General features: G+C 32.0%; 2 protein-coding genes across 2 annotated transcripts in view; both read right to left on the bottom strand.

Annotated features, from left to right (window-relative positions):
* The window catches only part of LOC100294629 (domeless 1), a 21,898-nt gene extending 20,206 nt beyond the window's left edge, over positions 1-1,692 (bottom strand). Inside the window, exon 1 of the mRNA XM_029485225.1 lies at positions 1,673-1,692. The gene's annotated coding sequence lies outside the window, so the exon portion shown is untranslated. The remainder of the gene's footprint in view (positions 1-1,672) is intronic.
* Positions 1,693-7,312: 5,620 nt separating this feature from the next.
* On the bottom strand, positions 7,313-9,825 carry LOC100575174. The gene is made up of 2 exons (XM_003245702.4): positions 9,192-9,825; positions 7,313-7,798 (listed from the first exon to the last, which is right to left on the bottom strand). Exons 1-2 carry the CDS (start codon positions 9,576-9,578, stop codon positions 7,550-7,552), a joined length of 636 nt encoding a protein of 211 aa, XP_003245750.1. The 5' UTR covers positions 9,579-9,825; the 3' UTR covers positions 7,313-7,549.
* Positions 9,826-12,304: the final 2,479 nt, after the last annotated feature.

Below are 12,304 nucleotides of genomic sequence, written 5' to 3'. Positions count from 1 at the left end.
ATAGAAAAAATTGAAAACTTACAATGTCCGTAAACATCTCAAAAAGAATCAAATTATTTTCAAAATTTTATCGTATATATAAAATGCTAATATAAACATTCAGTGAAATTTTCAAGTTTCTACAATCATTCGTTTTTTAATTACAATTAAATAAGAAAATCGTCACATGAGAAATCGAGTAAATATCAAATGTTGTAAAAATATGAATTTCAAACGCTCATAAAAATTAAACTTGGCTTTTTTGTAGACATTTTTTTTTGATAAAGATAGATAATATTATGAGGAATCTTGTATTACATTTTCAAATCTTAGATTTAAAAAGAAAAATTTTTACGAATTCTTAACTAAACATAATTAGCTAATTTTCGTGATTTTTCAATATTTTGTCTATTTTTTAACTTTAAATGCTTATTAAAAAAAACTGTGACAAAGGATTTTTAATATTTTTCAAATATCATTGTAACTATATATTAGGAGCCTTGTATTAAATTTTCAAGTATTTTTACTCAATAAATAAAGTTTTATTGACATTCATAGAAAAAAAAAACGAATAATATTGGTAACTGAAAACATTCCTAAACAGTTCAAAACAAATCAAAATATTTTGAAAATTGTATCATGTATAGAAAATGGAAATATAAACAACCAGTGAAAATTTCATGTATCTACGGTCATTTGTTTTAAAATTACACCAAAAACCAAAATCAATTTTCTTCCTTTTGACCCCCAAAGTACCAACTAGATTCACTTTCCTATCAGAAAAGATACTGTTGAAGAAAATCGAAACACTTCTACTGTCCTAAAAGGTGATGACAGACACAAAAAAAAAAATTAAAAATTAAAAAAAATAAAAATAAAACACACATCATTGTAAAATTAATACATTCATCGTTCCACTCAGAATCTAAAATTAATAAAAAAATAAAAAATACATATCATTGTAAAATCATTACAATCATCGCTCCACTCAGAATCTAATAAAATTTATATTAAACAAGCAACAAATTTTTCGAGTGAAAATGAAACAATTTTAGTTATTTTCCTCAAATTAATGAATTACTTAAAACCTAACCAATTCCTTAGGTTTATTGCACGAAACAGCATTGTATAAATCACTAAAAATTAGTATCAGTCATTATTAGAAAAATAACTTTATAATAGCAATAGAATTATTATATAAAATAGCATTTGAAATGAACACTGATTGTTGAACATCTCATCTCAGAAACGAATTCATATAAGTACTATGTATTTATTTAACATTGCATTTAAATTTAACACGTCCATTACAATGACGATGTACATTCGACACCTACAACTACCATACAGCAGATCAAATTCACAGGATTTTAAATAGTTAGGAAATATGTACCTTTATTACTATAGAAAGTACCTACCTACATTAATATCTACGTAAACACACAAATACACGAAAATAAGATACTCTGAGCCTTATTTTTAAAAACGTATGGTAATTATTAAATTTTACTTTCCAATGACCGATACAATAAATGTTACAATTTCTACATATGAACTTACAACTTTAAATACAGCTGATAATATTTTAGAGTATAGTTTTGTAAACTATTTTAGTCTAATCATAAACATTTTAATATTAAAATTTTCAAATACAATTCTATCTAAATAATAAATATTGTAGCTAGGTACTTACTAAATTGTTTTAAAAAAGTTGATTAGAAAAATAGTTATTGACTTTGACATCGTATAATATCTATATTAATGACAAATATTATTTACTCCCCGTGATTTTAATGTATTTTTTAATGGATAAAATGTTGAATTAGTATTTTAGCAGTAGAAAATCAGAATAAGCTACACAATATTGTTATAGAATTTGTATAGCATATTAGTAGGTAGTGTATAATGGCTACCCCATAATTTTAAGAAATTATAATATTAATATTGACAAACAAAACATGCAATTTATTACGTTTTATTTATTTATGGTTTTATCAGTTTAATAACTAAATGGGTCAGAGCAAACATAAGACAAATCCATTTCCATCAAAAATGCAGCCTAGATATTATTATATTGACAAAGAAAAAAAATACTAGTACCTACATTTTTACACAAACGAGACAGATCCGACAACCCATATAGGAAATATGATATTATAATGAATTGGTTCTAAGTTTTGGTAAAAATATAAGATAGCTCTAAAAATTAAAATAGTTTTTTTTTTAATTTTTTGAAAAGTTTTAAAGTACGGAATTATCTGGTTTTGCACGGACCACTTTAATTATAATACCTACTATATATTATTTAAAATTATATTCCTTTTAACCTGTTTAATGGAAGATATTATGAAAGTAATCAAATCACGTTCACGTTAAAACTTAAATTAGTAAACAAATTACAATACCATGAACTATTGAACAACAATAAATAATGGAAGTATAATAATGGTATACAACGCACTAACGTACAGCGGCAATAAGTCACATATGCCGACTACACTACAAACTATATGCAAAATAATCCTATAGCTATATAATATTACGAATTGCCACACCCGAGATTGTAATTTGTCATCTCAGCATTAATTTTGCTATTCCGTTATAAACGTTTAACTATATATATGTATAACAGACACAGCATATAGGTATATTATAATATCTATTATACAGTATGATAATATTACCTGTTGACTATGTTCTACAGAGTGCTATATACCTAAATTACAATTTAATGTTTAAAATGTCAACACAACCATATTATCATATAATAATATTTATATTTATGTCTGCCTACGTAACTATCGGATTTTAATGTTTTTAACAAAGAAGAGTAATGTAAACATAGGTACTTGGTATATAGTAAAACAACATCAGAGCCGTTGCAAGGCGAGGAACAAAATATACTTATATGTTATTATTAAAATCTAATATACATTTTACTTCGAATATTCGCAAAATAGATACACTAATACACTATAGTAATATAGTGTATTTTGTATACATGGGTATTACAATTTATATACGTGTTAAAAAAAATAATATAACGTTATTATATTATGCCGAATGCCCGAATGATACTGGCTACTATGATATCCGGTGCCGATGCTATTTTTTCTCAAAAATCAGGGACTGGAACCGAACCGAAAAGAACCGGTTCTGGAACCCAAAAACCCTTAAAATATTGAGAACCGGAACCGAACCGGAACCGAATTTCAATATTTTCAAATAACCGGAACCGGAACCCTTATTTTTAAATTAAAAAAACGGGTTTTCAATGTTAAATTATTTAAATATTTTTAATGTATCTATATGTATATAAAACATAAAGAATAAATAAAATATATACATTTTTGTAATTGTTTAATACTTGTTTTAACTAGAACCCTAACTTAAACTATTAAGGGGCCTGCGCGCGACCGGTTTTATTGCTCCAAAACATGCCTTACAGGAAAAACTCTCACGCCTCGTAGAGTGATCAGATTTTGATAATTTTTTTTTTGTTAGAAAGAGGAAAACTTCTTACAGGGCGCATTGAAGTTTGATTTACAATATCCTATTTACGAGTTCTATAATAAGCTTTTGAATTTTAAAATTTTTACATGTTTTTAATTCTTAATTATTTTTTGTTTTTAGCATTGTAATCAAAAATCGAAGTTCAATCCGCCCTGTGAAAAATTGTTCTCTTTCTAACAAAAAAAAAATTATCGAAATCCGACAATTCTATAAAGCTTGAGAGTTATTCCCGTAAAGTAATTTTTTTCGATAAAATACACCCTAACGACCACCCCTAAATAGTTATCGGGTAGTAGATTAGTGGAGAAGTCTTATAATTGAGGTAGCAACTAAAATATAAAATTGAATTTTCAAATTTTATAGAAATGTGGAAAAATTGAAAAACTGGCACCGGGACTCTTAAATTAATTTTCTATACTGGAACCGGAACGGATAGAAATCGCACGAACTCAACTTTGCTGCGACATAACGGAGTTTCAGTGGTGTAATAACAGACAAATAATTACTTTTTAACTAATTTTTTTAACTCTATTTACTAAACTGAAAATACATTAATATAGTAAATTCTAAACACAATTTAGTGTCTAAATATATATACTTATTTTCTAAAATCATAAAAAAAAAGACCAAGTGGGGGATTGATTCCCCAAATCACCCCCGTAAATACACCACCGTATTAGGATGGGGGAGTGGCGGTGTCGAAACATTTGAGGACCGTCCCTCTACTACCCCCCAACCTTGTCGATACCAGTCCAGTATATCTTAATCCGTGGATCATATTAAAGATTTTCAAGAAGAAAAATTTGATACGTATCGATATGGAATAGTTACGTACCGGCTCGTATCGAAGTCCGAAAAAAGTATACGCGTAATACGAAACCAACTAGAGCTTCAGCGTCGTATACCAATACGCAGTTTTCATTGGTTTATTTGAAAAAACAGCGCAAATATGTTATTCTTTAATCATACCTACGCAATTTATAACGTTAATATAATAATATTAAGTATCAAAAAATATTCGTTTATGTATAAACTATATAAACAGGCACTAATTTCAATTAAACTACCTACCTATTGTTATTATTCAAATTACAATTTGTTATTTTAACATATATGCCTACCTATGTTTTTAATCTTTTTTTTGTTTCAAAGTTTTGAAAGACACTTTTTAAGCAGAAAAAACGTTAGTAGTGGTCTTTAACTATAAAAGAAATATGATATTTCCCAGGTTGATAAGTTGCACACTCATCACCATAATGTAATTTCAAATTAATATCATAATATACCTTGTATCGATACCTACTATGTTACCTTAGTACCTAACCATTCAAAAGCGAACGCATCACTTGAACGAAGCCGTAGAACCCTTGGAGAATACCTTCGACACAATGTAGATGTCAACCAACAAAGCTGGGATTCGTACGTCCATATGCAATGTTTGTGTATAAATCCAGGGGTGGATTGGTAGTATTTATGTTACAGGGAAATGTTTGAAGGGGCCCTCAAACTGAAAAAAAAATTTGGTCACTTCGCTCGCATAGATATTCAATCTAACACCTTTACATATAAATAAAATATTTCGTGCAAAAATGTATTTTTAGTTTGGTGAGGGGCTGGGGAAACGGCATATGAGGAAATAAAATTTATAATAAAAATTAATTATTATTATTTATTTAATATAAAAATTTTAATTATTGACTTGCCATGTTATTATTATATTGTTTAAAACACGATGTAGAGAATAATATTTTATTCTGCAAAAAAACAAAGTGTAGACCCGAGTGAGCCCCTCAACATAAACATAGACGGGGGCCCACAGGGAAAATCCCTTTTTCCCCATGGGCCTATCCACCCCTGTATAAATCATCGGTATATAACTCTACGGATAAACAACCTTATGAGTTATTATGGCAAGACTTTGTTAGTGCCTACTACACTGGCCAAAGCCCCAGAGAAGCCCGTTATAATTATGATAACTACCAAACAGAGCTAAAACAAATTTAAGGGAATCCCACCAGATCACTCAAGAACGCCTAATTAAAAAAAAAAAACTAAGCTCAACTACGACTAAACTGCCCATTCCATTGACATTCATGTAAGAGATCGGATTCTGCTACAAGACAAAGCGAGAAAAGTTAAACTCAGTGCCTAAAATGGTTTGGTCCTTACGAAGTTTTAGAACTAAATTGTAATGATAATGTAACCATCCTCAGGGGTAAAAAGAAGTCAAAAATACATAAAAACCTTATTAAACCTTTCATAGAATAATAACTAATAAAAGCTACTTACATTTGTAAATATCTGTATTTATAAATATTACAATAAAAAAAGTAAGAATAAAAAAAAAAATAAAAAACTTTTACAGATCAACACTTTTCATTCAGTCTAACTTAGTGTTTATAAAAACATGATACGCTATAGATCCAGTACCTCAATCAGGAATCCTGTATAGACCTATGAGTACCGTACATTTAGTAATCAACGAATTCAAACTTGTCGAGTTCCTAAATATTTCTGCTTTAGACACTAATCACAATGATATCGTCGCTTTCCATAAGCAATTAGAAACATTTTGCAATAAGTATATTTGGGAGCACCAATCGTCAGTTCTTTCAAGTTGCGATCCAGCACAACATCTATTTTTCATCAAATCAAACAAGTTAAGGAAGAAATTCTAGGATCTTTAGACTCAAATTACCAAATAACAAGGGTAATAAGAGGTATTTTCGATGCAGCCGGCAGAGTTTCCAAAGTACTATTTTCCGTGTGATTGGACGAAGATGCCGAATTCTTAAACTCCACAATCTCGGAATTGAGTAATGCTAGAACTAACACTTTGAACATTCTAGAAGAACAGACCAAAATTGTACGAGCCACGGTTACCGATATAAACTCAACTTTGACAACAATTTTTAAAGAACGAAAGAATATGGAGGACTTCGTCACTCGTCTAAATGAAAAACTGGGAAAGTCGCTTTCAGCTCTATCGGAACTAGACGCTCGAGAAATGCGCAGTGAGCAAGAGATAAGTTTAAGCTTACTGCTCACCCTACAAGCATTTGGTATACAGAAACTCCTGCATATCGTGAATTCTGCAATTCACGGGCAAGCTCGTCCTAGTCTCATGACTTATCAACAATATGTGGATCAGTTGCGAGAAATTCAATTTAATCTCCCCATTGGCTCAAATTTAACTTTCCCATTAGAGAAGTTTAGTATTACAAAATGTATTCAGGTTACTTAAGTTTCTATTTTACTCGCAAGCAACACGATTATATTTATACAAAAGATCATACCATTCCCTGTTCGGCAACCGGGCCAGACATCTTCTATTTATACATTTGTGCTTTCTGTGTTAGCACTCAGCTCAAATCGTGAATATTTTATCCCTCTAACAGAATCACAGTTAGGATACTGTAAATGGATCGACACATATTTTTATTGCTCGAAAATCATGTGTATATATAGTTCGACAAATACAAACTGTGTGGTTAATACTCTGTCATGTTTAAAGGAAGATACTGTTTACTGTATGTTAAGTTCAATACGTAAAAATTACTAATTCTATTTTAGCCGTTTAGATCATATGAATATATGGTTGTACGTAGCAGTAAATGAAACCACAGCTATTAAAGGTAATAGTGAGGATCCGCTCAACATAATCCTTAATGGGACAGGATGAATAACATTAAGCCACGGTGTGTTTTATACGCAAAACAAATTATCAAGAGGTTACATGAGATTATAAATTTGCTTTGTCATTATTTATTGATAGTCTAACTTTGTCATCGGAATAGTCAGTCACAACAGTTATTAAGATCTATCTATTTAACGTTAAGTTTAGAATATAATATAATCATAGATAATAATTAATTAAAAATAAAATAAGGTTGATTCATTTTTATCATTATTCTCGAGAGTAGAGTATAAGCATGAAGTAATTGTACATCCATATTTTTGATTTAAAGCTACACATAATACGAAAGTTAAATATTTTTGTGTCACTTATATGTAATTTTCCTGCAGTTCTATTTGCTGTTAGTCTTAGAAATGATTATTATGGAATTCCTCTTGCCTCCTCAAATTGATCTAATATGGTCAGGAAATCATCCTCAGCTTGGGCGTCTGCAATTATTGGGCATCGAATGGATGGCACTGGCGGTACCCAGGAGCGGTTGCAGTTGTCGCTTGCTGCGGTTGCGATTTGCTGCTTTGCCTGGCACAATTGTTTTTGTATCTCCTTTTTTATGAATTGATGCGTCTCAGTAATCAGTTCCAACTCGTTATTCAATTTGCATAGATTATCCTTTGTATTAATATAATAATTAAATCTGATGCATAGAAAATATAATAGATACATATTGCATACATGTAATTATGTGAACACGAGTGACAATAATATTATATTAGGTATACAGGTTATAATATTATATTATATAATATATATTATAAAAGTTTTAAAATATACTTTAAACAATATAATTAACATTGTTTTTATTTTATACTTAGTAGTTAGTAAGCACAGTGTTCCTACGACGATGTATATATAATATTATATTGAAATACGGTTTTCAAAATAATTAACCACAATACTACTTTCTGTGACGGTGATGAGGAAAACACTGTTTACACCCCTAAAATTATCCACTTCTATCTATATTCAATCAGACTGTCAACTGACAACTCTCTCATTATACTGTTTTCAGGTAGGTACACCCATTACCTTACATAATATATGTAAACTCCCGTTAACTAGGGGAGATAGCGTCACGGATCTATACGGTCGTGTAGTTCAGTGGTAGACCAATCGCCCGGCAAGCGAGAGACTTGGGTTCGATTCCCGGTCCGGCGGCTAGATTTTTGACGTTATTTCCCTGGAGAAGTTAACATATATTACAGCAGGCATATGTATTCAGTATTCAGTCACGTATACATAATTTTTTGTGGGGGGGGGGGGGGGGGGGGGGCAAAAAAAATTTGAACTCTGCAGGACATTAAAAGAATAAATAACACAATATAGATAATTTATTATAATTAGGTACAATTATAGTGTCTAAAACTATTTTAATTTAAGTACAAAACTACAAAACTTCATATTATTAGGTATACTATATTCATATTCATATTATTGCATTTAAAATATAAAGACTCTAATTTTCAAGCGTAGGAAGAAAAACATTTTTTTGTTATAACTATAGTACAATATATACCAGGGGTGGCCAGCGAGAAGAGACTCGCTTAATATTAATACAAATTGAAGAGCCAAGATGTAAAAAAAAAAAAAGGTCATATTATTGTTTATTATGTGACCTTTTTTTTTTTGGGCTCTTACGTTAATTTACGTCTAATGTTACGTTAAGATGCGAGCCGCAAAAGTCTATGACGCGAGCCGCGGTTTGGCCACCTCTGATATATACAATATATATATATTGGTCTGCTGAATATTTGTTTGACCTACCTACATTATTGTTAGCATTCCTTTCAAAAAGTTGAAATTATGCCCTCGAATCAAACAGTTATAGTACCTACATAATAAATTTTATTTTTATGTTTCCTTGTAACGCGCTAACACTAAAAACACTATTTTATAAAACTTTAAAAAAGGCCTATTTGGGGATCTGAATTTCATATACCCCTGTCAGTATAAAGTGTGTATTGTAAACAATAATACCTAATATTTATAAAATAAAAACACTGACCTCATATTCTTCAATACTTTTCTCCACCTTTTCAACAAAATCGTTCACCATTTTCTTAAACTTCCCAACATTCTCGTGATTTTGCTCTAGTTTGGATGACGACTTTTCAAGCATCTCACGTGTCCACAAGAGCACCTCACCAAAATTCTCCTCTGACTCAACGTTGGAATTTAACGAGTAAATTCCCCTTTGTATCATAGCATATATAACATCCTTGGACACTTTCAATGGTTCATTTTTAAACGCACCTTCGTCCCATAACTTCTGTAGTCTAGACCATCGGGACTTAGTTACTTTGTCACCTTGCATGTAATCTATATACAAGATGAGAAGCACCAATACGAAAATTGCTGTCACAATTAAACAGAAGATCAGTTCCTTCCACATGATTGAATTTTTCCAATTTTTACGTTCGTTGGAAATAATTGTTTTCTACAAATAGATGTAAAAGATACACAAGTTTGTTTATTTGGCCACCATGGGTGATTTTTAAAAATATTCGTAACACTACACGATTCACCGTGACTACATTTTTTTTTTAATTTAAGATTGTATTTACTGGCTTAAAAATATATAAAATATTTTTTTTTAAATAATGAGAAAAACAAAAAAAATTAAGGGATTTTTAGGTAGGTTAAACCAGTTTTTGACGATATCGGTTTTGTTTTATTGTTTAACTCAAAAAAACATATTACCGTTAATACCTTACATTTTTACAAAATGTTTGTCTAATCAATGATATAATATTTTACATCACTTTTTCAAAATATTTTAGCTATTTTTCAATTGTTTATATAAATATGTATTAATCGATTTCAATTTTTGTTTTCCATAAATAACAATAAAAAATGTTCACTCAGCATAAACTAAAAAATGAAATGAGATAATTATAGATATATCGACGATGCCAGCACATGGGTTATCCCTTGCTCTTCGCAGTAGGTGGCAAAGCAGTGCACTGTGAAACTGGTACCTCGGTCGGTCACGAGCCATTTGGTAGCCCATACATTCCAACAAGACGTTGCACACACCGCACGGTCTCTTCAGCACTGGTTCCAACTACAGCATAAAATAAAACAAACTTAGTGAAGCTGTTCACATATACCAAGACATACCTGCAGCCCCTATTCGTTGTTTAGAATGGTCCTATATGGTCTGAATGCACCGTCTCAAACGGCCTGTTCCCAATAGGTAGGGGGTGAAGTAACCCCGGTTGCTTCCCTCTTGGCACCTATACCATTAGACATTCGAAACACATGCGAATCGAATGTACCTCTTAATTTCGGTGAAACAGAAATCTTGCCGTAAGTTCGCCATGGTTCTATCGACAGCAGGGTGACCGCTGAGGTCATGGGCACTAACAACGAGACCTTTCCTCATGGCCTTTGGCATGACGAAATGGAACTTGCCATGAAATCTGCGATACAACAGCCTCGTAGTCGCCCAGCATTCCAGCACCTTCGCTCAATCCGAAGGGATTCCGTGCAAACTGTCCTATGATAAAAGCAGTGATAAAAGCAGTCTTTGCAGCTGCTTCGGAGGTGAGTGGTTTCTGCAGATACCCACTCGCCAGGTCAAGCTGAGCGAACAAGCTAGCTGTGGCTAACGACTCGAGTTGTTCACCCATATCGGGCAGGGGGAAATTGTGTCACAAGGTTTGCTTATTCAATCTCATATAGTCCACACACAGCCTGTGTTTACCACCCCTTTGTTTCAGAAGTATAACTGTGCTGGCGTATGGTGACTGCGTTTTATCTACTATGGCACACCTCTCCTACTATCCCACAATCTCAGGGATTTCCTTCCGGCCTTCAACCGAAGTCTTGTATAGCCTACACACCACTGGTCTGCTCCCAGGCACTTCGTTAACGCCCATGGTCATCAGTGGCGTGCATCCTAGTTCCGACAGCCTCTTGGCTAAACACTCACGGTACTCATCGACCAGATCCATCAGTTCTTCACGCTTGACCGAGCTGGCATCTTCACATATTTAAAATCGTCCAGGACAAGCACCATTGGCATATCAACATCTTCTTCATCAATCACATATAGTAAACCACATTAATTTCCCAGTGCCATTACAGAGGGCTCCAATAGGTCGTTGAGAGTAGGCACTTTTTCAGTAATCAAACCATTACCAGCCTTAAGGTAAAATACGGCCAACGAGTCCAGCCAATTCCACCCTACTATAATGTCAGGCTCCTGAGCCCCATCAGGTACTACACCTACCGGTCCCGCGATAACCCCATCAATAACAATCTCTCCACTACGTGGAAGTATTCAGTTATCATTATGACCTCTAAATCAGTGGGGAGGGAGTGCAACTAGGCCACAATATAAACATTTGTCCAAGTATAGTATTTACATCAACCTTAAGTCGGCGCATTTACCTCACACCCCCCACCCTTCATTAATATGGCACAATGCTGAAGTGAAAAAAATGTTGAGTCGAAAAAGCAGTGAAAAGCCCTAATTTAATAAAAACTGAAATTACGCCACTGCTCTAAACTTAATAAGCCTAAGCACCTCACCAGTTCTTATCGCCCTAACAGTTTACTCCACACTTTTGCAAAGCTCTCCGAAAAACTTATTATAATAAGATAAGATAAACATAGAATAATACCACTAATCGACCAACATATTATACTACCAAAATCACAATTTGGTTTACGTCACAAACACAATAAAATCCACCAAATCCATAGAATCACTGATAAAATCTCAGCCTCCTTCGAGACCAAGCAATACTTCCCCGGGGTATTTCTAGATATATATCAGGCTTTCGACTGCGTTTGGTATGAAGAGCTTCTATTTAAACTAAGACACTTTCTGTGTTCATCTCTATCTATATAAAGCATTAGAGATAGAGAAGATATTAGAGAAGAGATTGTCTTATTTTATAACAATTTTGTTTATTTATAAAAAATAAATATGTTTAAATATTTATTCATTTATTTTGTTTGAACTAATTACGACATTAATTATTAGAAGTTTAAACTTCCGAGATCATTTGTTTCAAACTTTCAAATAATGTATCAATTAAGTAATACTTATTTATCGATAACAGTAATGGATTGAATGCGATAATCGATTAATCGATATAAATACCGATA

Source organism: Acyrthosiphon pisum, chromosome X (genome assembly GCF_005508785.2).
Source record: "Acyrthosiphon pisum isolate AL4f chromosome X, pea_aphid_22Mar2018_4r6ur, whole genome shotgun sequence".
Taxonomy (NCBI): domain Eukaryota; kingdom Metazoa; phylum Arthropoda; class Insecta; order Hemiptera; family Aphididae; genus Acyrthosiphon; species Acyrthosiphon pisum.
This window is presented reverse-complemented; position numbering and strand designations above follow the sequence as displayed.

Coding starts and splice junctions, on each gene's coding strand:
- LOC100575174 (XM_003245702.4), bottom strand. CDS start 9,578: ATGTGGAAGGAACTGATCTTCTGTTTAATTGTGACAGCAATTTTCGTA. Junction 7,799..9,191: donor AAAGTATTGAAGAATATGAG/GTCAGTGTTTTT, acceptor ATTAATACAAAG/GATAATCTATGCAAATTGAA.